Consider the following 27,870-nt stretch of genomic DNA (forward strand, 5'->3'; position numbering starts at 1 on the left):
AATTCTGGTCTTCACTGGTGTCTCTGAGCTCCACCCAATCACCATGAGTTGAGCTGATCGATGCCAGATCACCGCCAGATCGCAGCCACGACTTTGCTGCTTTAACAGGTTTACAGTGGAACATAGCAAAAGTTTCTCTGGTATCCTCTACTAATGAAGCTCAATTTGAAATCAACCAATTGCAAATTACCAGTAACCTGCACCTCAAAATCTTGCAGCAGATGGTTAGAAATATTTAGGCAAAAGCAACTTTGAATCAGAAAGAATCAGAGAAAGTGCATGCAAACAGACTCGGTCTGCAGACCGATCCATACGTTCAAATCTCTTTTCAATCGTTACTGATCGTCTGGCGACCGATCAGATAACCTGGATCGGTCCCCAGACCGATCAGGTGTTTCCGCGTTATTAACCCTGATCGGTCTCCGACCGATCAGGCATTAATCTGACCGGTCCCTGAGACCGGTCAGTATCGATACAGTAGTAGTATGCCACCGAGCTCATCATCGTCGGCGGACCGATCGCACAACACAGTATGTTACTGAGGTTAACATTGATCGTCTGTAGACCGATCAGGCACACTTAGTGTCACTCGATCGGTCTGTCAACCGATCACCCGTGCCACTTAGCACTGGATCGGTCATCAGACCGAATCCAAGGCTGTGATTTAAGAGGCAAGCTTCCAAGCTTCATACCTTAATCCCATCATCCAGAGACCGAGCCACCGAGCTCTTCCGCACTATACATGCCAAGCTTCCATACTTGGATTCTACCACCAGATGTCCGATCACCGATCCATCCTGATTCCCTGCCCGGCTTCACCACCAGAACTTTCCCAATCGCCTCTGCCCCACTCACCAGGACTTTCCACTGCCTGGCTTCACTCACCGTGATTCTTCCAATTGCTCGCTTCACCCACCAGGACTTCTTAATCAGCCTCTGGCTTCACCTGTCGTGACTCTTCCACGCCCGGCTCACCACTGTGATTCTCCAATTGCCCTGGCCACTCACTGTGACTTCCAATGCCAAGCCTCGCCTCGGACTTTTCCCAATCAGATTAATCAGGTCAACGTCAACCCTGATTTGTCCTTCGAAAGCATTCAATATCTGATTGAAACTTAAATCAGTGTCAACATCAAAAAAACAAATATCCGTGTGTCGATCAGACAACAATCTCCTTGGTTGCTTCGACAACACACTTAAGTTTAGATCGGGGAACGCCATATCCATAATTTAGGGAAATCGTGATCTCCCCTAAGCATTTGATATATCTCTCAAAATATCTTCTCCCCTTTTTCATATTGAGTTTACAATTCGTCTCTAAACTTCAAATACTCTCTCCCCCTTTGTCAAACACCGAAAATGTATATATATAAAAACAAATGTGAGGACTGACAAACACCTCCCCCTTAAACCCATATCATAATCCATAAACAGAAGTAAGATATGATAGAACTCAAGCAATGTCATATACATAGCATGAAAAAGATATCATAGGAGTACAAAACGCATGAAAATAAACATAATGTCTAAAGTAGCAACCATCCAGGACAGGTAATCAACATCGTATCTAGAACAAAGTAGCACAATCAACAATCAATCACATAATCAAAATCAACTCGCATCCTCATCATGAGGAGCAGTGTCATCAGCAACAGGATAAGAGAATCCCTGAGGGGGCACGCCGCTGCCTGAAGATGGATCGTCTGTAGAAGGCTGAGGTGGTGGGTGGCTGGCCATCCATCCCATAAACGCCTGATGAGTAGCCAGCTGATGTCTCTGTAGGGTCTCAAAGCGTCCCATCCATCCACCTAATGGTCCCATCCTGACTGAGGATGCCAGATTTGGAAAACGCACGCTTCCCAAGTCGACAATCCTGGCGAACCATCTTCACCAACCTCCCCTTAGAGACATCTATACCCAAAGTCTCGAGCCAATCAGTAATGACATGCCCATAAGGCATATAGACATTGTCGCCGCTTGGCGTGCTATGGAATACGATGGATGCATAGATATTGGACATGATATCAAAATCTAGACGCCGACGTAACCCGTAAAGCATCAGACAGTGATACGGGCGAATCTCTGCCAACGATTTAGTGGTGATCGGTAGAAGACATTGTGTGACCACTTTAAAAAGGATATAGTCAGGAGGAGAAAGGCTAAGGGCTGGAAATGTGGGAAAGTCGTCATCCAACTCATCTAATCCATCCTGTCTGGGGTGTCCAAAGAAATACTCATAGATTGAGTCAGGTGAGGCATCGAGAGGAGGAGGCACGGGGTCTGGCAAATCAGGGTAGAAAGAGAGCAACCCCGTACTTACACGACAAGCCAAATAACCCAAGAAGTCAATCATATTGAAATCAACGTTTTGCTTAGCCACTCGGGTTCTATAATTACCATCCAAAGTCTGATGAAGATTATTATAGAATTCCGAGACTAAGTCAAGGTTGATGTCTCTCTCCAAATATACCAAGGTGTCAAGTTTGTAGTAGTCGATAGTTTCGGTTATGGACGGACAAAATTCGTTCATGTACTTCTTATCAACCGACCTACACGGGAGCAACTTGAAAGTCCTGTCCTTAAAGTTTTTCTCAAACTGTTGGTTCGGGAATCTCCCCGAACTGGATGGTTGAGGTCGGGAAGAGGTAGGAACCTTAGATTTGGACTTATCCGACTTAGAGGTACCCTCCCCTGCAGATTTCTTCCTAAGGATGGGAAATGGGACATGACCGGGGTACACATGGGAGCACAAGACCACAACAGATGAGTACCGACCCAAAAACGCAAATGCAGTGAGAAAAAAAAATGCTAAGGATGAATAGAATGGGAAGAGGAAGTTACCTTGGAGGCATTACTTCGTTCGTCGGAGAAAGAAACGAGGGTCGGCCGGCGCTGGGAAGAAGAAACGAGAGAAGCGGAGAGGTAGGGTTCGCGTGAGACGCCAAAGAATGGGAGGTTTTAAGAGGGTAGGTGACCAACCCGATCGGACGGCCGTCCGATCAGGAGAAGGATTGAACGATCAGATCCTTGGATCGGAGATAGCGGATCGGTCCCTGGACCGATCAGGCATCCTTCAGATCGGTCCCGGGACCGTTCAAAACGCGAACAGAACCTATCGAAATTTCCTGATCGGTCGGCAACCTCTCTGTTCGATATCTGAACGGTCTGCAGACCGTTCAGATATGATTGTCGCAAGAGAGCCCCTGACCGGACTGTGGACCGATCAGGGAGTCTCCTGACCGGTCCAGCGACCGATCAGTGTCTGATACTTCAGACTTCTGATATCTGAAACTCGTATCAAAAGTCCTAAATTTTGTTCCAACAACTTCCTAGGATCCTAGAAGCCCATAGATTATGGTTAGTGATATCAGATGGATAATTCCTAATGATTTGCTCTCAAGAATTGAACTCATTCAAGGCTTAGAAATTCAAAATTTAAACCTTCTCGATTCTTAGCTTCAAAATCAGTGAATCTCCACAAACTTAGGAAATTGCTGAAACTACAATCTGTAGTGAAGCAAAGTCCCAAAACTGACATAGGCTACCTGTAACCTATTCCAAAATTCGTCCTTTCTATGATTAGTTTCAAGTTTGTCAAAATAAGTCTTAGTTCCTAATACTTCTTTATCAACTTGTCCTAACATCAATCAAAGTCATGAAATGTATCAAGCAAAAAGTATCAACCAAACACATTAACTATGTTAGACAATTTCTAGACAAAAGTCCAACCAAGATTCCTTGGTTGGAATGTATGAGTAAGATCTAGGAACCAAATACACATGAATTGTGTAATGGTGTTCCCCAAACTCAATTAATGTCTCTTCAACCTAATTATTCAAGGGATGCATGATACATTTTGAATAATTTGGTTGATCCTAGCATCTCACCCCATTTCTAGCAAACAAAAACATTTTGTTAAACCTTATAGTGTATGTGAGATGTTCCCAAGTTGCCCAAATTTTTGTCCCAATTACTCTTGTCATTTTAATAGTCCTTATTGATCATGGTGAAACTCTAATGACCTAAGGAGCCAAACACATTCCCAACTCCCTCCTTAAATGACTAAATTCATTCTCCGGAAGGGGTTTGGTGAAAATATCAGCTAGGTTTGACTTTGACTCCACATATGTGAGCACAATGTCACCCCTAGCTACGTGATCTCTAATGAAGTGATGACGCACTTCAATGTGTTTTGTCCTTGAATGATGGACTGGATTTTTAGTTAGGTTAATCGTGCTAATGTTATCACATAGCACTTGTACACCCTTGTAAGAAAATCCATAATCCTCTAAGGTGTGTATCATCCACAACAATTGTGATACACTCTCTCCCATGACAATGTATTCAGAGCAACACAATGTTGTTTCCGACTTGACCAACTAACTAAAGATGACCCTAAAAATTGGCAACCCCCACTAGTGCTTTCCCATCCAGCATAATCGGAATCGGTATAACCTATCAAGTCAAAAGACTCCGTACGAGGTACGAGGGTACCAAAGACCTACTCTAATTGTGCCCTTAAGATATCTCAAAATTCTGATCAATTAAATGAGACTTTCCATTTGCCTTGATACTTGCGCATGCCACAGCAAAGTATCTCGTTTATGTTTGCTGAGATATAGAAGACTACCCGATCATGCTTCTATATAGATCAACTGTTTTCCATCATATTGTCAATGCAGTGTTTGTCGCCATTTGGACACTCCAGAGTCATATTGAATTTTCTGAGCATCTCTTGAGTGTATTTTGCTTGATGGACATAAATACCATCTCTAGTTTGTTTGATTTCGAGTCCAAGGAAGAAAGTCAATTCTCCCACTAGACTCATCTCAAACTCACTCTCCATGTGAGTGATGAACTCATTTAAATAGCCCTTGTTGTTTGAGCCACAAATTATGTCATCGACATATACTTGGGCTACAAAAATATTTTCACCATCTCTACGTAGAAATAGTGTTGGGTCTATTTGTCCTCTAACAAAGCCCTTCTCTAGTAGATATGTTGACAACCTTTCGTACCAAGCTCGTGGTGCTTGTTTAAGCCCATAAAGTGCTTTCTTGAGCTTGTACACGTGATTTGGAGATTCGGTATTCACAAATCCCGGTGGTTGTTCAACATAAACTTCTTCCTTAATGAGACCATTTAAGAAGGCCGATTTTACATCCATTTGATAGAGCTTGAAACCTCTATGTGCAGCAAAAGCTAGCATTAAGCGAATGGACTCTAATCGGGCCACTGGAGCATATGTCTCATCATAATCAAGGCCTTCAACTTGACTATAGCCCTTGGCTACAAGTCTTGCCTTGTTTCTAACTACCTCTCCCTTTTGGTTCAATTTGTTCTTGAAGACCCATTTGGTTCCAATAATGGTGGTCTTCTTAGGTCTGGGAACCAAGTCCCATACTTGGCTCCTCTCAAATTGACCTAATTCGTCTTGCATAGCTATGATCCACTCAGGATCATGCAATGCCTCATCAATTAATCTAGGTTCAATTTCTGAGATCAAAGCGACCTCATTGGACTCATTTCTAAAGAATGACCTAGTCCTAACCCCTTGATGGATGTCTCCCACAATCTGGTCTTGGGGGTGACTAGTGTCTAACTATTGTCAGACTCGCTTGCATGCCATGAGTCTCACTTCATGGAGTGGTCTCACAATATCGGAGCAATGGATCCACCACAGTTCTTTGTTGTGCTCATCATTATCGCAGTTTCACTTTTCGAGCTTCATTCAAACTTAGCTTCTCAAGTTGAATTGAATTTGTTCTACATCCCTTGATTGATCATTTAAATTAGGATTTTTTTGCTCGATGGACCTCAATCAATTTAGTCTATGTTAGACTGATAAATATGCTCTCTCTTGGGTGAATATACGGATCCCTCATTACGTGAACTCCCAAGATGATCCTTGTTCAAGATATAAACACCAAAACTAAGATGTTTAATTGTAGGTGGTTTTTCCCAAACCAAAGTTCATGAGGGCCTTCCTAAAATTCGTGTTAGGGACCGATGCACATAGCTATCACTCAGTGTACCAGCCACCTGTATGCAGGAGTACTCTACTGAGGGCTTCTCGTGGGGACCTGACTCTTCTGCTTCTCCACAACTGACCCCATTTGCTGGGTCCTTGGAGTAAGAACCTCATGTTCTATACCTTCTCTTGACAAAACTCTAAAAACCTATGGTTTTGGAATTCACCACCATGATCACTCCTAATGGTTTTAATTGTGGTTGATTTTTCATTTTCCGTTCTTCTACAAAAAGAAATGAAAATATCTATGGTTTGGTCCTTATGTTTCAAAAAGAAGGTCCAAGTATATCTAGTGAAATCATCAATAATCACAAGACAATATCTACTTCCATTCAAAGATATTACACTACTGCAATCAAATAGGTCCATGTGCAATAAGTCTAACGGAGTAGAAGTACTTACAATGCTTTTACCTTTATGAACCGCTTTTGTTTGCTTACCCTTTTGACATGCATCACATAGTTTGTTCTTTTGATATTTGATGCTTGGTAAGCCTCGCACTAATCCTTTGTTTGCTAGCTTCCGGATGTTCTTCATGTTTACATGTGCCAACCTTCTATGCCATAGCCAAGACTCTTCTTCTTTCGACATGAAACACTTAATCAAAGCATTAGTAGCACTTTTAAATGATACTTGATAAATATTGTCTACCCTTGTGCCTACTAGTACTGTGTCAAGTGTGTCAATGTGTTTAACCAAACATTGATTTGAATGAAATTCAATTGTGTAACTCGTATCACACAATTGGCTGACACTTAGGAGATTAAAAGTCATTCCCTTGACTAGAAGGACATTCTTGATATGAAGACATTCGGATATATGAATGTCTCCAACTCCTATTACCTTAAGACTACCATTGTTACCAAAGGACACATTACCTCTACTTTTGTTTTGAAGAGAAGCAAATAGAGATTTGTCCCCGGTCATGTGCTTGGAGCATCCACTATCAACAAACCAAGTTGATAGGTGCTCCCCCTCGATCAATGCCTACAAGATACGAAAGATAGATGTTTTAGGTACCCAAATCTTGGGACCTAATGCATCTACAAGAAGTGACCTAGGAACCCATGCTTTGGTCATACCCTTCCTAGTTCCATGAACCCTAGAATCATTTGATCTATGGTATTGGGTCCTAGACACTAATGAGATAAAACTCGATTCTTTGGGTTGATAACCTATCCCGGCTTTGTTGTAGACTGCCCTTTGGGCATTTAAGATCATGTCTAATGTCTTAGAGCTAGTTGAGAATTTCTCAAGCATTTTCTTGAGCTTCTCAACCTCACTCTTCAAAGCCTTGTTCTCATCTTCAAGAAGCTCTAGATGAAGGTCATCAACCTCATCTTCCCTAAGAGCCTTTAGCATTTCTACTTCTTCTTTTAACAATTTATTTTCTGTTTTCGACTTTTTAAGCAATGTAGATAAATGAGTAATAGTCTTATAACATTTTTCTACATGAGAAGAGGTTACCTCTTCATCATCCGAGGATGATGAGGCCGCGTTTGAAGCATCACTTGAGTTGCCATCGCTTCCGGAGTCCTCCCTTGCCATGAGTGCTAAATGGCGAGTGCTCTTCTCCTTCTTCTCTTCTTCCTCGGATGAGCTTGAAGATGACTCATCCCAAGTGGCCTTAAGTACCCTCTTTCTTCTTTCTTCTTGGCTCGTTCTTCCTTCTTCTTGGCTCGTTCTTCCTTCTTGAGCTTAGGACACTCACTTCGGTAGTGCCCTTTCTTACTACATTCATAGCACGTAACGTTAGATTTATCAATGTTCGGATCATTAGGTTTACCTTTGTATCTTCGGCTTCTTCTCATGATCCTCCTCACGAAATTCGCCATTTCGCTTGATGACGATGATTCGCCTTCGTCATCGGACTCGGAGGAAGAGGTGGATGAGGAGATCTTCTTTTCCTTCTTCCTTCTCCCATCCTTGCTCCTTTCTCCTGCAACAAGAGCAATACCTTTCTCCTTTTGGCCTTTGTTAGCAAGTTCATGTAATTCCATTTCACAGAAAAATTCATCTAACTTGACAATTGAAAGATCCTTGGATACCTTGTAGGCATCTACCATAGATGACCACAAGGCATTCCTAGGAAAAGCTTTAAGTGCATACCTTACAAGATCGCGGTTTTCTACAGGTTCATCTATGGAATGGAGACCGTTAATGATCTCTTTAAACCTACCATGAAGTTCACTTACATTCTCATTTTCCTTCATGGTGAGGTTCTGGAGTTGGTTGAGGAAACTCCTTGAAGCTTCCGATGCCCCATAGACCATCAGGACCCACCCACTCGAGATCTCCTCACATGGCTTGGGCCAAGGTATGGCCTTGGCCTTAAGCATCGGCTTGGCTTTGGAGTTGGCACGCTGGACGATCTCGGAGGCTTTCATCGGACGTAGACTCATGAGCTCCAGGTAATCTACTAGCTCGATCCATTTTATGTAAATCCGTTCGTACATCGTCCCCGTCTTAGTACCGCTGGTCGCAATTGTCGTTACCATAGCGCCAAGATCGATGAAATGGCTTGGCCCGGATTCAGAAGTCGATCATACTGGAGGGGGTGGTCTTCAAAGGGGGGTGTTAAGCAGCAAGATATACATAGCGCAGACGTAAGAGCTTAGTAAGAACCAAAGCCTTACCGCGTTGTTCTACAGTTCGATACAAGTAACTTTTACTCGGTCTAAACCCCCTAGCGATCTGGTACTCAAAGTCACAGACACCCCGGGTCTTGAGAACAGGTGACTTCTGACGTTGCCGGAATACGGTGGAGTGAGCACTACTTTCTCCTTCTCGGTGGGTGAGCTGGGATAGCAAGGTATGTACGTCCGCTGACTGAATTGGAGATTATGACTTGGTGATTCATTAGTGGTCTGCCACTTTAGAATATTATATGCAATGAAACCAAGCAGAAACAGGATCGACTTATGCCTTTCGCAGGCCAAGCTTTTGCTCGATTCAACCTGACGAATGTATGTCCCAAAAGAAACATTACAACACTCTCTGCGGCGCACCTCTTTATGTCTTTTGCCATGTGTCATTCTCTTCCGGCTCGCGAGATCACAGAATACTTAAGATCATCGCGAGACAATTCTACGCATCACAGCCATCGCCGCCCTCCAACAAGAAGCCTAATGGTAGCTCTTTGCGGGATCTCGTACAAAATGTGTGGCCTTTAATCACAATTGTCTCTGGTTTACTGCGCATAAAGGTGCGCTTTAAGCAGTGCTAACATTTCACAGCATCTGAAATCTACCACCCGGAAACCAATTGGAGTAAGAAAGCACCATCGAGACTCTCTAGTCGAACTTTAATGGAGGTGATGCAAGGACTTTCTGGACGAGACTACGTTCAATGATCAGATCGATTAGTTGGTTACCGACTTGAGTCTGGGACGGAACGTTCAAATCGGTCTTTTCACCTCTCTGATGGTTTTGTGCATCGAGCAGCTGCGATCCGGTGTCGACCGATGTAGCGTCAGCCCTTAACCCGATTACCAGTTACCGTCGAGCCGAATACAGGGACTGATACTCTGCCAATCGATATCTCATCGGCATCGACCGTCACCCTTTAAGACTCACTTCGGAGCGGTCACCGTCCGTGAAGTCGTCCTCAATCGGTCGATCTCTGCCCGCACATCGGTCGATAGGCGGACTAGCACTGGACCATGATATCTCGAGTGGCGCCCTATCGATCGATGAATCGCGAAGACGACTTGTTGCTTCCATCAGTCCAAGCTTTCACCAAAGCACCTTAATCCTCGATATTGCAATAGTTTCACCTTGGAATGTCCTCACTACCCTCCCGATCACCCGATCTGCACGAGTTGCCAGATTTCCTGCCCGCGCACACTCCTCTTGACTCCACGTTTCCACCACCACCTTGATCATTTGGCCACAACGGCACGGCAACCCCGTCGTACCACTTTCCGAGGACGTCGGACTCACACCTCACATTACTCGGCAAGCCACCGTCCTGACGAGACATCACCCTGCCAATGCAGCCACAATCCACCTTCTTCCTTTTTGTGATGCTCCGAACCGACCAAGTGATCTGTCATCCAATGTTCCTGTCACCCAACTTAAATCAGTGTCAACATCAAAACAACATCCAGGTCAGACTGTATCAACACACGTCTCTTCTATTCGGATATGACTTACTTGGTTTTGTTGATGGCTTACATCCCTGCCCCCCTAAGCAGATCATGTCTACAGACGCCACGCTCCCTCAGGCGAATCCTGATCATATTCTTTAGCTCCGTCAACATCAACTTCTTCTCAACGCTATTATAGGTTCGATGTCTCTTACTCTTGTGCAGTTTATTTTTTCATCAACTTCATCTAGAGATGCATGATAGACACTGGAGAGAACCTATGCTACTCCCTCACGTGGCAGGATTATAACTCATTGTCAAAATCTTGTCAACCCTCAACAGGGTAACATATCTATCACTGATTATATGCAAGACATCAAAAGAAATATTGACGCTCTTGCGTTTATGAATGTCAAAGTTGATTTTGATGAGCTCTCCATTCGTGTCCTGAATGATCTTAGCCAAGATTATTGTAATATCTCACATGCTCTTCTCCGTAATCAGACTTGGACTCTTATCCCGCCTTTACCAGACTGAAATCTTATGGGTAACAGGTAGATGTTTACCATTAAACGTAATTCTGATGACTCAATTGATCGGTATAAGGCTCGCCTTGTTGCTAAGGGTTTTTATCAACGTCGTGGTGTTGACTTTCATGATACATTCAACCTTGTTATTAATCCAGTAACAATGCACATTGTTCTTAGTCTGACTGTGAATCGGGGGTGGTGTCTTCGCCAACTTGATGTCAACAATGCGTTTCTTAATGGTCGCTTTGAATAGGAGGTTTATATGGTGCAACCTTTGGGTATGTGCAGTGTTGAGTTTCCGGATCATGTGTGTCGTTTGCATAAGACACTTTATGGCCTGAAGCAGGCTCTGCGCTTGGTATTTAGAGCTTTACGCTTTCTTAGTCTCTCTTGGTTTTGTCGCATCTCGAGCTGACACCTCCTTATTTATTTATTTTTGGGATGGTACTCTTATCTATTTCCTTATATATGTTGATGATCTAATCATTACAGGAAGTGATGCTTCTCTATTGACGTCATAGTATGTAAACTTCATGCAAAATTTACGATTAAGGATCTTGGGGCTCGTTCCCTCTTCTACGGTGTTGAGATTCCCCCAACTTCAAATGGTCTTCTCTTGTCTCAGCAAAAAGTATGTCATTAATCTTCTCTCCAAACACCACATGCTTGACTCCAAGCCGGCCTCCACTCCTATTGCTGTTGGCTCTCATCTTACTTTACATGATGGGTCTTCATTTTTTAATGTGACTAAGTTCTGACAAGTGGTTGGGAGCTTACAACATCTCCGTATGACTCATCTTGATATTTCCTTTGCAGTCAATAAGCTCTCACAGTTTATGCATGCTCCTTCAGAGACACATTAGAGTTCTGTGAAGTGTCTACTTCGATATCTTAATGGTACTAGGGATCTTGACATTCGTCTTCTTGCAGATACACCTCTTACCCTTCATGGTTTCTTCGATGCAGACTGGGTAGAAGATCTAGATGATCAGTGTTCTATGGGTGCATTTATTATTTTTCTGGGTGCTAATCTGGTTTCTTGGAAATCTACTAAACAGTGCACGGTTGCGTGCTGTTCGACTGAGGCTGAATATCGCGTCATTGCCTCTGCGACATCTAAGATCCAATGAATTAAGTCACTTTTGACAGACATGTTTCTTCCGGTTACCACGCTTGCTGTGCTCTTCATTGATAATTTGGGTGTCACTTATCTTTCAGCTAATTCTATTTTTCACTCTCAGATGAAGCATCTGGCTATTGACTATCACTTTGTTTGTGATCTGGTATATGCCTTCGAACTACGAGTTACTCATATTCCTGTTGAGGATCAGTTGGCTGATGTACTTACCAAGTTACTTTCTCGACCTCGGCTGTTTGCTATTTGTAGCAAGATTGGTGTCATTTCTGGGACACCATCTTGAGGGGGCGTATTAGAAAATAATTATTATTAATAAATACTTATTTGTTCTATAGTATTTTATATGTTTTCCTATTTTATGTGTTTTCCTATTTTTCATTTTGTAATGGTATTTATATACCACATATTCTCATTAATAAAGTATATAAATTCTATCGTCAACAATATATCTTATGATTCAATCTCAATCAAAAGTTATGATATCTCAAAGTTTAAGTCAACAACAACGTCGTTGCTAGTCTTTCTAAGATCAACAACAACGTTGTTGTTGGTCTTTCGAAGATCAATAACAACGTTGTTGCTGGTCTTTCGAAGATTAACAATACGTTGTAGTAATTACGAAATCGTAAATGCAACAACTATAAGTTATAATTTTGAGATGTCATAACTTTGATTTGGGTTAAACTACATAACACATAATATATCAAATCAAAGTTTGTTTAGAGATCTTCGATTTAATATATTCTACATCCCATTGTTAAATCTGAGTCAAAAGTTATGAAATCTTAAAATTTACTCAGCATGTATGTTGTAGTAGATATGAAACCGTAGCTGGTACAACTACAATGTGAGAAATTTCGGAACTTCAGTACTCACTGCTCGAGCGACGCGATCTCCTGTTGATGTAGCTTTTGGAGCATCCCTAAGTCGATCTTAGCAAGTTGTAAGCACTTATTTAGACATCCAGAGCCAGGCCATAGCTGGTTAATAACGATTCTCGACTCCAGTCTCGGAAGCAAATATCTCCTCGGGTATTCCAAAGCAAATTATATCAAATCAAGATCTCTAAACAAGTTTTGATTTGATATATTGTGTTTCCCGTGAAAAATCAGTAATACAATGTATTGTGTTACTGATTTTTCAACAACATTGCTGATTCGAAAATCAGCAATATAGTAAACAAATGGTTTAGAATTTTTTTTGGATGAATAGTAAAAAGAAAGTGACATAAATAAAAAGGAAGAGAGAGATTACGTTGTTTGAACGTTTTCAAAACCACATATGTGATCGGGGAATCACCTAAGTTGTTTTGGTCAAAACTCACTAATGGACCTAGACAAGTCTGATTGGACCCATTTTAGGTCTTGTAAATTTTTGAAGCTGCAAAAAGTCCAACAACGTTCTCCATTGCTTATTTTAGCTTCTCCAGAGGAGCTAAAATGTTATTAGAATTCATCGAAACACATTAATTTCATATATTGAACATATAGTCTAATGAGTCCAAACTTTCATTATCTTATTTCCACTTATTCGCCTCAGCTCTGCTGAAGTGTTAAAAAATGTTAGAATCAACAATGCAGAATTAGAATTACAACAAAAAGAATTGACAAGAATATTATACAATTATGCTGGGTAAACTTTAAGAGGTGATAACTTTTGATTCAAATTGAATCATGGGATATATATAATATATCAATGATAGAGATTTACTAAATGAGCTGTTGTGACTATAGGATTCTGCTTTAGAGAGGGGGTGAGTAATATAAATCGACTCGGCTAGGGTGTGAATAGCCGATCAAATCGAACGATTTTGGCGTCGAGAGAACTTCCCATGTCCTTATTAATGCTTGACAACTAAATAGTGCGAATAACGAATCTCGGTCGCTTAACGAGTTCGGAGATGAAACTCCTACTCTAAACTCGGCCTAATGTTAAGTCCTTCCGTGCGGTGGAATGAAACCTCATCTATCAATCAGTCGCAACAAATGAGAGTCCACGACTAATAGCAAAGCACTCACTAAGACCTCACCACAAAACTCTTGCCATGACAAGATCAGTACAAGTACAAGCTGGACAAGATACAAATATTCGCACGAGTCGAACTGAATCACGATCACAAAGCAAGCAATTAAAACCAATCAAGAAAGGAAAGTCGCAACGAACAGCAGCTTAACTGCAAGATAGGATCTAGAACACACAGGAAAGAACTGATCGGCAGCAGAGATTTGACGAAAGCAGAAGCAAACTTTGTGGACATGGCCCCGATCCTTCTTTGCAACCAGCCAATCCGAACTCGACTGCGGAAGGTCACCGAACCGAACACCCAAGCAAAACTGCGTTGAGTTCGAAGTTTGGTCACTGTGAGTCGAATGGCTCTGAGAGTTGAGACCTGGCCCAGCACCGCTTATCTTGAGACGGGGCAGTCAAGCGACCTCGAATGATCGGTACGTACACTGCGGCCTTTTGAGCCTGATCACTCGCTCTGACGATTGACTCGATCAAGATCGATGGATCGGTCACGGAACGTGATTCGACTGGCGTACACTGAATCAATCGAATCGATGGATCCGGAAACCACAGATCAGTGGCCCATGGTCAATCTAGGTCAAACCAAGTGCGCGGTCACCAATTCAGTCAAACCCCTTCCGGTTCATGTCACCCTATCACTTCGTTGATAACATCCCACACTTTGACCCGCGGACTTTTCAAGGACCCGCAAGGATCCCTTTTCTCTCTCGGTAACTTTTCTTCCCCACAGTCAGTAAGTCCCATTGCATGGACACTGGCCCGACCACTTGACCTAGTCTATTCACTTGACCACCCTTGACCACTGTTTCTCCTCACAACTCACCTTGACCTTCCTAGGACCACCTGTCCTCTAATTTTCAATCCAACCGCACAACACACTCACCTGCAAACCTTGCAGGACTTTCAACAACCCACTTGCTTCCTCTGCGTGATTGCCCACTGCACTCCCGGACTCTGCGCGGGACGGATTCTCACTAAACTTTCCCAAGTCGCTCTTGCCTCACAACGGACTTTCACACAACACAAGCTCCTCAGTACTCACCCTTAGCAACCCTTACCGACCGCCACTTTCCTCTGTGACGACCGGTCGAACTCTTACTCACCGACCGCAAGTCCTCAGATGAACTCTCGAGACTTTCTTCACCCCCGACGCGGCTTCCCTCTCGACCGACGACGTTATCCACATCTCAGGCGCGACTTCCTTCCACCACCTTCGCGGACACGACTTCGGAACTAACTCACAGAATGTGGCACATCCATCTCAGGCCCCTGAGACTTATGCTGTGTGCAATTTGTGCCAAACCAACTGTTTGGTTTTCTGACTACTGGACTTTCGTGCACACATGTGACTCTCCATCCACCACGCGTACACACTGCTGCTTTTCCCTCCTCACCGTAGGAACGACGTCTTCTTTCTCCTGCGTTGACCTTCAAGACAGTCGTCCAACCGGGTCGACTCACTTGTGACCCCAACCAACCATGCCCCTTGTAACATCAATTGTCAAGACTTTCATCGCGTCATCAAATCAATAACGCTCATTAGTATCAAACAACAAAGTTCTGGACCGTGTCTTTAGCAAACCTCATAATCGTTTCGAACATTCGCTATAATTCCCTTTCGACACAAAAAGAGTGAATCTGACACAGTCAAAGAAGAGGAATTAAAGTCAAGAGTTTTCAATGTGAAGGTCCCATACCTTCTCATCCTCAACACACCTCCGACTAGTTGTCAATAGTCAAAGAGAGTTCTAATCCCTATATCACCTATTTCGACAACAAAGGTCGACCAATAGGTAAACCCCACTCAACTAGGTACGATATGACCTTGAGAGGTTTCAAACTCCTCCTTGACGACACGTCAACTCAAACCCCTGACCATTGGTCTTCAACAAGTGCATAACACTGATTCCCGAGCTGACGCACCATTTCAAGAACTACACGGCCGTGAACTTCATACCAGAACTCGAATTCACCTAGCGGCACCATCCAGTCACTGCCACCGCATCCCCCCATTACCGGATCTTTTTCCTCAGATCCTCCCTGATGGACGTAATCACCGTCGATATCTGATACTCGGTATATCCTTCCTCGATATCGGTCCATATCGACTCAAATTGAAATTGAAATTTCCGTCAAAATTTCGAAAATTAAAATTGTAAACTTTTGAGGATACACATCTGCATAATTCTATCATAAAATTATTTCATAGAATATTCTATATTTTCAATCTTGAAAAGTTCACAAGTCTTTGAAATAGCTTAAAGTTAACTCATACTCAATGATGAATGCTATCACTAGAAAGCTTCATCAAGTTTTTCAAATCAATTTAAAATGATTTTAAACCCTTTAATTTGGGGACCACAATCTTGGGGCTAAATGCATGACTTGTACACAACCTACTATGATCCAATTTAATTGATCCTCACTACTCATTCACACATCTAAGGTGTATCTGCTACCCCAAGTCAATGAGATATTGGATTTAAACTAGATTCGCGCTTCTCTAATCTCCATATCAAGTTGTGTTTTTGTCCTTAAATCAAATTAATTGATTATAAATGCAAAAGATGATGACATGACATATAATGATATCATAAGTAAAAACATGTGCCAATGTCATGGCATAAAGTATGAAACTTAAATAAGGCATGACATCTAAATAACCTAAGCATTATCATGACATTTCAAATGATACTAAATTAAATATGATGTCATGACATGGCATATGGCAAACAATATATGGCAAATAACATGTAAAGGTATAAAAGATACCTAATTCTAGCCTTAATTGCCATTTTTTATAGTTTTGATCATTTTACCATAAATTCTATATTCCTAAGTGTAATAGACCTAAAATCATATCCTCAAGACTTTTAGATCACTATGTGCCAACTAGATTGACTCTAGAAAAATTCCTCAAATGTGGTTGGCACATCCTGATCATCTTAGGAATAATTTTAGGCTTGATTACACCTTGAGAATTCCTAAAGTGCCACCTTTTGCCATGATTAGGTTAACTACCTATTCAAGTAAGTTGGCACACCCTAACTCATCTAGCGTGATGAAAGCTCATTGGGTTCACTAAATATTCACTAGGGATGTCTTCCCTAGCAACCCTCCTAATGACCCTCCTAGGCTTTAAAGCCTTGGTCATTTGGGACTCATCAAGATCCACTCTAGGGGTGACTACCCTTGTGACCTTGGTGATGGTCTTCCTAGCCCTAGATTTTGTTCCATAATCGAATGGAACATTATGATAAGTGGGCTTGACCACTTGGGACTTAGGTTTGTGACCCAAACCTTTCTTGTCCTTGGACATTGGTTTTTGACCCTTAAACCCTAGAGATGACTTCTCCAAGTTCTTAAGAGCCTTTTCCAAAGTATCAAGTCTTGACCTCAAGACTTGATTCTCCTTCTCTAATACCTCAATTTTTAATTTTTCATTTTTCTTTGAGGTATTCCTAGGCATGTGTCTAGTTGTTTTGGGGTTTCTACCTAGATTTTCCTTAACCTTAGATGAATTAATCCTAGGGTTGGTATTTCTAATGTTGTCCTTACCTAGACTAACATGCTTGGCACCTAAGCACATGTATTGGTTTCTATTGTTATCGTGCCTATCTTTATTGACAATTGCAACAAAACTACTATTAACATGTGTCTTATTCAAATTGATAATGTGCCTTAAAGGTTACCTTAGGGTTGCCCTCGACTCCCTATACGTGACGTAGTTTGCTCCTCATCCCTGTTATTACCTACCACATTGGCTCCTATAGTGTCCCTTTGTGGAAGCCCCGGCCTTACGTCACCTACCGTATGTACCCATGCTTGACCTTTGCCGAGTCTTCTCCTCCATCCTTGGACACTTACCTAATGCCAATCTACACTCAAAGCACATTATATGTGTAATTTATTTGAAATTAAATGGCTTGAGTTACCTAGGTTGAGGATGGTTGAGGCTTCTTCTTCTTGCTCCGATCTTGAAGAGGAACTCTCCTCCTCTTCTTCCTTAGATGTTGAGTAGCCCTCAACCTCTAAATCCATGCCTCCATGATGTGAGCTACTTGGCTCACTTGACTCCTCTTCATGACTTGAAGTGGAGTTCTCCTCATGGAACTTTGCCAAGTTCTTCCACAACTCCTTGGCATCGTTATATCCACCTATCCTACACAAAACATCATTAGGTAAAGAAAATTCAATGATTTTCGCTACCTCATCATTGATGGTTGATTGGTGGATTTGCTCCTTCGTCCACTTCTTCTTCTCCAAAAGTTCTCCTTCTTTATCCAATGGAGGAGTAAAACATAATTGCAACTCCAATTTTCAAGGTTAATCATAAGAAAGTACTTCATTCTTACCTTCCAAAGCGCCTCGTAGAAGGGTGGAATCGTGACGTCTTCTCCAAATAACTCCATTCTCTAGCTCGTGTCCTAGGGTGTTAATCGCAACCTTGCCTCGATACCACTTGATCGGGAGAGGTGTTGAAGTCGATATTCTTCTTCGCCTCCTAATAGGTTAGGCGCAGCGCGGAAATAACTATAGAATAACGCAAAAGGAAAGATCAAACCTCGAACTTGAACTCGGCGATGTACATGATGAAACTCTACTCGGCGATGGATAAGTCCAGTCAAACTGGGATGGTCCTATCGGACAGTCGAGTCCTTCGTGATCGGCTACTCTCACTATACACTTCCAAGCACTCTTCGTACTGACAACTCTTGAGTCTGTATATAGATATAGATGAATGTAACAACCTGCGTCTTGGGTGCAGGTCTCGTATGGTAATCACAGAGCTTGATCGTCTGCTTACGGTCATTCGTCGTAGAACAGCACATCTTCGCAAGAAGCTTTCGACGTCAGTTTAGGCGAAGACTGATGACAGCTTGACTTGCAGAACAAAAAGGCGATCACGTGATATGGACGAATATGACCTTAACTGCCGAAGTTGTATCTCCTTAACCTTTAACGACGTCTTAACCTGGAAATAACGGAAATTAATTGAGTGCGAACGCTAACCTGGTAGCGCGATTCACAACAGTTCATCGGCCATGGAGACGGCCTGCCCGAACTGTTCGATGCGTCTGCCACCCCGGTGCCTCTTCTTCGGTCGCCCACGAGTACCGAAGTTCATCGGTGTCATGCACCAGTCCCCGTGCGGGCAGAGGCATCGGATCACAGAGAACACCAGTTCCCGGTTGATAACCGACGAAGCACCGTAAACTTCACAAGCGGTCAGCCTGCGATGACACTCCGAAACCCAGACCGATCGGGATGTTCTTCTCTAATCTTCTCTTGCCCAAATAGTCACTCATCAGTGGTGGCGTCACAGTGTCAGGTAAGTACTACCCTAGCCCGCAAGTATGTCACGGTCACTCTCTCTTGGATCCATTTTCCCTTCTTCGTGTCAGTATCGTGTACTTGATCGTCTACCTATGGATCATCCTCGCCCGTCCCGCCCAGATCTCGTCATCACACAAGCACCCTCATGATAATCGCCCGCTACCGCCTCACCAGACCTAGCTTCATGTTTTCTGCGCACAAACCGTCACCATCTTTTCCCCACCTTCACTGGCGCTAGGTTTCTTCGCTTTTCTCCACTGTGAACAGATTTTTGCCCGGGACGTACGACCGCCTTAGAGCCTCCGCCTTACGACTCAGCACCTCCACACTCCAGTCCAGGCCCGCGTCGCTTCACTCACCAGGATTCCACATATCCGCTCGGAGGCGGAGAGCTGCACTTACTTACCAGCATGAGCCACTCTCTCCTGACGGGCCAGGCTCCCTGACATCTCACCAGGCATCACCACAGGAGGACGGCATCCAGGAGCAGCTTCCTCAGCTGTACTGGACCTTCCTCCTTGTGCTCCTTCCCTTGATGCTTAAGCTCCCGCGCGTGTCGCACCCGCTGCTTGACTTGGACTTTTCACCATGAAACCCGCTCCTGCTGCTTTTCCCATGACAATGAATGGCTTTTGACCAGCTGCACGTCTCATTTGGTCTTACTTCCGAGTACCTCAGTCTGAGCATGCACCGCCAATCTCTCAAGTTTGTATCCTTGTAAAAACATCAAGATCACAACATCGCTCCGTGTCATTGTCAAACATAACAGCTCAAAACACGAAGCAAACAAAAAACGAAACAATCGAGGAGCAAGCACTGTCCGTCAGTGACGTCAGTCCGTCTCAACCAGGTCAACCTTGACCTAAGGTTGTACCAACATTGTGGTTCAATACTAGTAAAAAATTATGATTTCTCAAAGTTTAAATCAGCAACAACTTTATTACTGATTTCTTGAAAATCAACACTATTGGATTGTGTTGCTAAATTTCAAAAATCAACACCACTATATAGTTAATTTTTAAAATTAAGTAGCACAATAGTGTTGATTTTTTAAATCAACACTACTATATTACTGATTTTTGAAATACAAGAACACATGGTTGATTTTCTATATTGTTGTGCATTAAATCCATAATATAATAAATCAACAACATAATAACACAGAAAATTAACCATATATTATTGATTTATAAAAATTAGTAGCATCAGTTTTTCGCTGTGTTGTTGATTTCCAGCAACATCAATATTAAGAAGTAATACGATAAATAACTTGAACTTCAAATCAAGTTATTTATTTTTAAAAATCAGTAATGCGATAAAATGTGATTCAGAATTTTTTTTTTATGGATAATAACAATGAGAGAGATTCCAAATTTTCTTGATGAACACTAAAAAACAAAATAAAAAGATTCATAGTTTATGTTGGATATATTTTCTTTTTATTGCAGGTACGCATGTCAGTGAGGGAAGAGAAAAAAATAGGAAAGAGATTTGATGCAATTTTTATCCGATGAACATTATTGGTTAAATTGCCCTATATTTGTTTTTCCCTTTTAAAAGGTAAATTCCTTTCAAAATGATAAAAAATGAAAAACAATTCTCATCTATCCACCTCACTACCCTCCTTCGCTGACTCTGTCACGCATGATTCATGAACCTTTCCACAAGTTTCGTCTGGGACCCGTTTGCAATCCTGGTCCCACCTTATCACCGAAGCATATGACTCGTAAAGCCGTTACCCAGCCTGAACCCCCAAAAAATTATAAAAGGTAAATGCGGCCCATAAATAGATCACTCACCGACCACCCCTCCGCTCCCTCTTTGATGGGTGAATATCGAAAAAATAATTAATCTGGGACAATGATCACCTCATAAAAGACGAACATCGAATGCCAATGGCAACAAGAGGAGGAGAAGTGCTCGAGAAGGCGAGAGCTAAGCTTCTTCCTTAGATCTTCTTCCTCTCTCTTTCTCAGTGATCTCATTATTTCTCTCTTTACGCCATCAAAGCGCTCACTCACTTCCCCACGAGAATGAGAGTGAGCAAGGCTAGCTGTGTTCGCCTCCCCACCTTTCACAGGAATCAACACTCACTCCATGGTCGCCACCCTTTTTTTAAACCTCGAGAGCAACGACAAGCAGGACGACAATCAAAAGCAGAGAAGCGGCGATGATGGAGGGGATTGGGTGCCCTCGTTTGTGGGATTCTCGACGGCGGGGCGGCTCCACTATGAGGCAAGGGGGCAGCTGTCCCTGGGCCTTAGGCTATCGACCTAGGGTCATTTGTGAGTTAGATAAAATTAATCGAAAAGTTATAGTTGATTAATGAAAAGATAAATTGAAAAAAATATAGTTGATTAATACGAAGAGGATATATATTTTTTTACTTTGTTGAGATTTAAGATTTTATCTTATAATAACAATTATGTTTCAATCAACTCAATCTTATTCCAAGGCTAGTGATTTTTATATAAAATTATAATAATAGTTCCTTATGTTTTAAATAAATTTTACTAATATATTATTTGATCATGTTTGAAACATAAATGGATCAGGTGTGGCGAGTAGAATAAGTGAAGGGTGTGAATCATCGACGATCCGCACGAATGACCGTGTCACCTTTAAAGCCTTTAAAAGCAGTCGGTGACTGACCACCCGACAGGGTCCAATCGGTCCGCCAACCGCATCCACATCAGAATAATACCGGACAATAATAAGTAGTAAGTGAGGGATGAGGAAATGAGTCGATGAAGTGATAGAGGCCGACACCCCCTGTGCACCGCTCTCGGACCCCAAGTGACGAAAGTTTCTGAATGATGTGGGTGAAATTTGATAACCCAACGACTCGAACGGATAAAGTCAGCCTTGTGTGAGGAGTCTAACCCGATTTAAAGAGCTTCTGCACGAGTCGACTTCGTTGCGACGAGACTTTGCGCTGACACCCAACGATATAGGGATATGATAACGCGGTCTTTACAGGACTACCACGATTAGCAAGCCATGATTATAAGCGCTGAAGCTCACGACCTCGGCTGTGTCTCGAGAGTCTGAAACAGACATCGCACCGGATCACAGTCCGATTTCAAGGGGGTAAGCGCACGTCTGTACAAGTTCGCAGGGCTTATGCGTGGAGGCCGCGGGCGGGTTGGCTGACTTGAAGCCCCATCTTGAAAGCGTTAGGCAGGGCTCTGAGCGTATGTGCTCCTGCTAAGTGAATGCGCGATGAGTGGGACGGAAGAACGATAGAATTGCAAGCTGCTACGACAGATTGGCAGAGGAGGTAGGCGAAGGGGGCGGCGTGGGACAACTCGGGCAAAGAGGCGAGAGCAAGGAGACGAGGGAGAGAGTGAGGAAGAACAGGAGGGGCCAGGAGGAGGGCCGGCGGAGTGAAAGGATAGGATGCCGCGGTCAGCAGGGGGCGAAAGAGGCAGTCGGCATGAGGCTTGCTCTGGACGGCAGCGGAGACAGTGCAGCGGCGTCTTGTCATGGAGAAAAGGAGAGGAGAGAAGCACAACCTTGGTGCAGCGTCAGAGAGGAGAATTGGTGAGGTGTGTGAGGAGGGTTGCTGATGCCGCTGGGTCTTCTTCCTCCTGGCATGGTAGGCCAGCCCAGCCCAACCTCCCTCCCCTCTTTCCATCAAGGAAGCAGCGCAGTAATAGGGATGCTACTGTACATGTTGGAATGATGCAACATGCCTCTCCTTCTATTATTATGCCCCTCAAAGCACGACATCTGACACAAGCCTCAAGCAAGCTTCCACTCAAGTAGTGAAGAGGCAAGGAGGCGAGACAAGGCAGCAGTCCCGACCAGAAAGCGAGGCAGCTGTTTCGCACGGAATCAGAATCATTAATCACGGGCCTTTATCCCGGTCGAGTGACAGTATCATGGCTTGGCATGTGCCAACAAGTGATTCAATAGTAGTCGTTTGGTCGGCAGGATGAGAGAATAGTAGGGGCGCGAGCAAGCGTCAAATGAGGGTGAGTGATATCGAGAAGATGCTGAGTGAGCGGCAAGAGTGATTGGTGATTATGCAAATGACTAGTAAAACAATGGCCTCAGCTAGGAGGACGAAAGCGATAATCAAACACAATGCGACAAGAGCAGGCGACGGATGAGGCGCGCAGTGACATGCAGTCGCGAGAAGCGAAGATGATCGATCACTGAAACTATGGAATGGCCATGTCATGCATGCGCGCGGCATACCTCCAAAATAAAATAAACTGATCGCAACGAGGAATAGTCCATGAATAGGCAAGATGAGACGAAAGTACCCACCTGCCATCATCAGCCAATAGTAGTACCCGGTCAGACATGAAATCCAACCATCGCTACCTAGGACCTGTCTGTAATAGTAATGTACATGGTAGTGAGCCGCCATGCGAAAGCTTGAAAACCTTAATCAGCGGTCTTAGTGTCTTCGCCGACAGCGGCAAGCGGTCGTGACAGCAACAAAGAGAATGATGGAGCAATGCCAGATCGTGATGCAGCCAAAAATGACGATCAACAACTCGCGGACTCTGACACTGACATAGAGAGAGAGATGATGGACTAGCAATGCCATGATCGTGTGAGCAGCTTGGTGGCGAGCGTGTCTTGATGCAACCAGCAGAGAATGATGTGAATGTCATGATCGTCGACCGAGTCTTACCGAATAATGACGATGGAATTGTGACCCAAGCAAATAGAGATTGTGTAATTAGCGGACGGTGTAGATCAGTGAACCGAGTGGCACCGACAATTGCAACTAGGCAATAGAGATGGATCAACACGTAAACCGCGGCTGGGTTGCACATAGGAAAATATCGACAATAAAATCGCCGATCGGCCATCGAATGTCGATCTAGTAATCGATCTTGATCTTGGTGGGTCGAAGTCGTGGGTCGGTGAACGTATCAATGTGTAATGAACCAGAAAATAATGACCGGGAAACAACGATAATGCCGGGACGAGTAGAATGAAATACCGTGAAAATTCGTCGGTCAGCGCCGGTATGTGCAGCCATACTATATGACGTAATAACAATGGCTAAAAATGTCTACGGGTAAAGAGACAATCGTCGTGGTGAACCAAGAGGTTGATGGATACTAATGGTCGAAAATGAAGTAGTAATGTAACGAAGCGAGCCCTCGTGACGCGAGCATGGAGCCAATGAGATCGAGGCGAGAACACAAACCCTTGAGGGACGACGACAGTGGGCGTGAATCGGCCTCGCACGGCGAGTGGACCCGGACTCCCGGCAAGTAGTCTTGAAGCTTGAGCCATGATGAGTGCATGCGGCGACCGAATGAGGTGCGAGCATAGGGGCGGAGCAAGCCAGCCACATCCGTAGGTAGTAGCACCGTCAGTGACGGTTGGGTACTGTAGGTTAGCTAAGGCTACGTTAGGTCACCATGGCACCTGCGGCGAGACACTTCGCAAGGAGGAGGTGGTTAGCTTACCTATAACCTTTCACTTATAACTCGAGATCTTGGGAGCAGTGGAGAGTAGTGCAAGTGCGGGACCTCTTAGCCGAGTGGCATGCTCATTTATACTTGCCTAGTGCTAAGTCTCTAAGGGTGAGTGAGCATGCATTTATAACTCTTGCTTTCCTTATCATCTGCACCGTCGGGACCCAACCAAGGTCTCCGGAAAGTGCATGAGCAATGCCCTCTCACCGGCTAGACCCAGCCAAGAGGAGAAAGGTTTGGTTCACTTATAATGCGCGCCCTTGACCGTGAGGAAATGGTCTGTCCTCAAGCACTTGACCTAAAATCTGGTTCCTCGGATGTCTCGAGGTCGGTTAGGTCCTCAAGATACGGAGTCGACAAGACTAGGCGGACTAGGAATTGATCTCAGATCAACCCGGATCCGGCGGATCTTGATGAAACTCGCCAGAACGAGCCTGACACCTCGAGTGCTGGGCGAAGCACGTGCAGGCAAAAGATCATTGGCTATACTCCGATCCGGCCGATGTGATAATGGCAGATGGCTACCACCTCACCCGACCACGTATTTCGGGAGGATAAGTGCCTGCCCACGTATGGCCTCACAAGGACAAACTTTATCACTACGTCGATCGTAGGATGTCACGGCTAACTCGAATCCCAGCATCTTGCTTACGGTACCAAGGTGGGAGGAAATAGTAGTGATCCCTTGACTCTCAATGAGTGTGTCGTGTGAGAGAATAATCAACCTTGATCCGCCAAGCGAGTGAAGCCCAGTATAGTGAAACAGTCCGAACTCGAGCGACGGAGTTGTGTAAGGCAGGAAGCAAGCATGGAGGATGCAATATGGTAGCTGGAGGATGGTAGCTTATAATAGTAATAAAGTGCCTATAGTAGTAAGAAAGACCTAATGGTGAAGTTGTTGCGAGAGAATGCTTGAGCCCCATGGTGATGTAGTAAGAAGAGGATGGCCTCATGGTGTGAAGGGGTGTGAGAGCCTAATACACGGAAATAGCTGCTGAGCTTTTGGTCCACACAGGTCACGATTAAGCATGCGTAATCAGCGAGACCCCAGATCATGATCGGAAAGTCGTAATGATCGAGCCGGTAAGAGCCTAGCAGTAAGAGCGGAGCCTATGTCCCTAGTGTAGTGTGTACAGTGAGCATCGTCCCTAGTGTATGCGAAAGGCCAATTCTCGGCCCCATTCTAGTGTCCGATCAAAATCGAAGACTCTAGTCTTTGATCAAGGAACTAGGATCTTACTCTCTTATCAGGGGGCTATAGCAGATCTCATAGTGTACCTGATCGAGGAGTCGTGCCAACCGGTTGAGGGTTGGTCTCGATCCCTTGACTCCCGAATACCCGTGGAGAGTCAGGGAAAACATGTAATGGAAAAACTAACTCACCTGTACCGGTCAACTCAGTTCCTCAACCTCATCAACCACGTGAGGGTGAGAGATAGTTAATCACGATCCTGAGACTTTGATAATCGGCGTAGAACCCTCGGTCGTCGTCGTCCATCTTCACTGTTCTCCTGCAACATGGAGAAGGTTCCCATCAAGATTGCAGTAAATTGATCTTATACACGGAATCGAAGTCAGAATGGACCGGCCGGTGGCCGTGAGGGTGAGCTGGAATGTTGGTAGCTACATGGTTGCTTTCTCGAAAACCCTAATTGTTCCACGACTACATACAAAAAATTTGTATAAAGGTCAAACCTTTACTAGCTACCATGTGTTCTTTTAAATTAAACTTGGATCTTCTGCGGAACTTAGTTTGATTCAAAGTTTAATCTATTTGTTCTTTTAGGTTTGACTTGGATCTCCTGCGGAACACGTTTGATCCAAATCACATAGGTTATTAATTTCATTAAATATTAGTTTCCAAATTGGCTTCCAGGACTGAATGGCGAGGCACATGACCTTCTTGGATATGAGAACAACCACCATCGCCTACTAGACAAAGCCTTTTTAAGGAAAGTTAATATTTAATTCCTTAAATAACTTTAGGTCAACCAAAAGAACAATCAAATCACAAGGAAAAAGAAAAAAAAAAGAACACAACATCAACAAAAAAAAACTAGAATCGCATGCCTCTTTTATTTGGTATTATTTCCAAAAATAACTAGTATGACGCTGCGGAAAGGAAAAAATACTAGTTATACCTTTAGAAAGACCTCTTGATCTTCTACCATATTCCTCTTCTAACCTCTGACTGACGGGACTCGATCTTCTACGAGATGAAACCACCAGCACCATTCTTCTCTTTTCTTCAAGATTCTTAGCCATGCTTCCAAAGATGAAGATCTTTTTCCACCAGCCAAGCTCCTTCTCTCCTTCTTCTCTAAGCTAGAATCCACCACTTGATCTCCAAGGAAGAAGAGGCTCAGTAAAGATGAGAAGAAGAAGAGTGGCCGCGACACACCACCAGGAAGAAAGAGAAGAGAATAATATAAAGTGTGTCATTGTCACCCCTCTTTTATAATCCTTAGCTTTGGTAAATTAGGAAATTTAATTACAATAAAATTTCCTTAACTTTCCTTGACATGAATTAATTAAGAAAAATAAAATAAAATTTCCCAATTAGACATATCATGGTCGGCCACATCATTAAGAGCAAACAAGGCAATTTCAATCAACAATTTAAAACTCCTTATTTGTCTTCGGAAATTTTAAAAAATAAAATTTTCCTTTAAAATCCCTTCATGGTTGATAAAAATAAATTTCTATAATTTTAATTTTTTAAAATGTGAATAATTTACAAAGAAGAAAAATAAAATATCTTTCCAATCTACAAATAAGGAAAGAGATGTAATCTCTTTCTTTAATCTTTTGTAGATCCTTTTAAAAGAGATATTTTAATTTTTAATCTCTCCAATAAATTATATCTTCATAAGAAAATTTAAAATTAAAATCTTTTTTAATTTAATGGGGGCCGACCACCTAAGCAGGTTGAAACTAAATGACCATGAACCAAGACTTAGCCCGACCCTGGCTTGATCCACAAGCTGGCTTGGCCATTTATATCATGAAAGAGTATGGGGTGTAGGTGGATATAGTACTTACTATAAATAGGGACTACGATAGGGAGGAGAGGAGGAATTGGTTTTGGTCTCGATAAAATTAAACATCCCGTGTTCGAACACATTACTTAATTTTATCAATAATTCATTCCACTGAGAACTATTATTGAACTACACCAATCCCAAATTACATTTTTGGAAACCTTATTATGAGTGTGTTAGTCTCCCTGTGTTTAAGATATCGAATGTCTACTAATTAAGTGAGTTACTAAC

At 43.2% G+C, this 27,870-nt stretch overlaps 1 protein-coding gene across 1 annotated transcript; it reads right to left on the bottom strand.

Moving 5' to 3' along the window:
• Nucleotides 1-1,786: 1,786 nt before the first annotated feature.
• On the bottom strand, nucleotides 1,787-3,115 carry LOC122031496. Its single transcript, XM_042590605.1, has 2 exons — nucleotides 2,842-3,115; nucleotides 1,787-2,705 (listed from the first exon to the last, which is right to left on the bottom strand). Exons 1-2 carry the CDS (start codon nucleotides 2,850-2,852, stop codon nucleotides 1,787-1,789), a joined length of 930 nt encoding a protein of 309 aa, XP_042446539.1. The 5' UTR covers nucleotides 2,853-3,115.
• Between the last annotated feature and the right edge of the window lie 24,755 nt (nucleotides 3,116-27,870).

Source organism: Zingiber officinale, chromosome 11A, assembly GCF_018446385.1.
Source record: "Zingiber officinale cultivar Zhangliang chromosome 11A, Zo_v1.1, whole genome shotgun sequence".
In the NCBI taxonomy this organism is placed as follows: domain Eukaryota; kingdom Viridiplantae; phylum Streptophyta; class Magnoliopsida; order Zingiberales; family Zingiberaceae; genus Zingiber; species Zingiber officinale.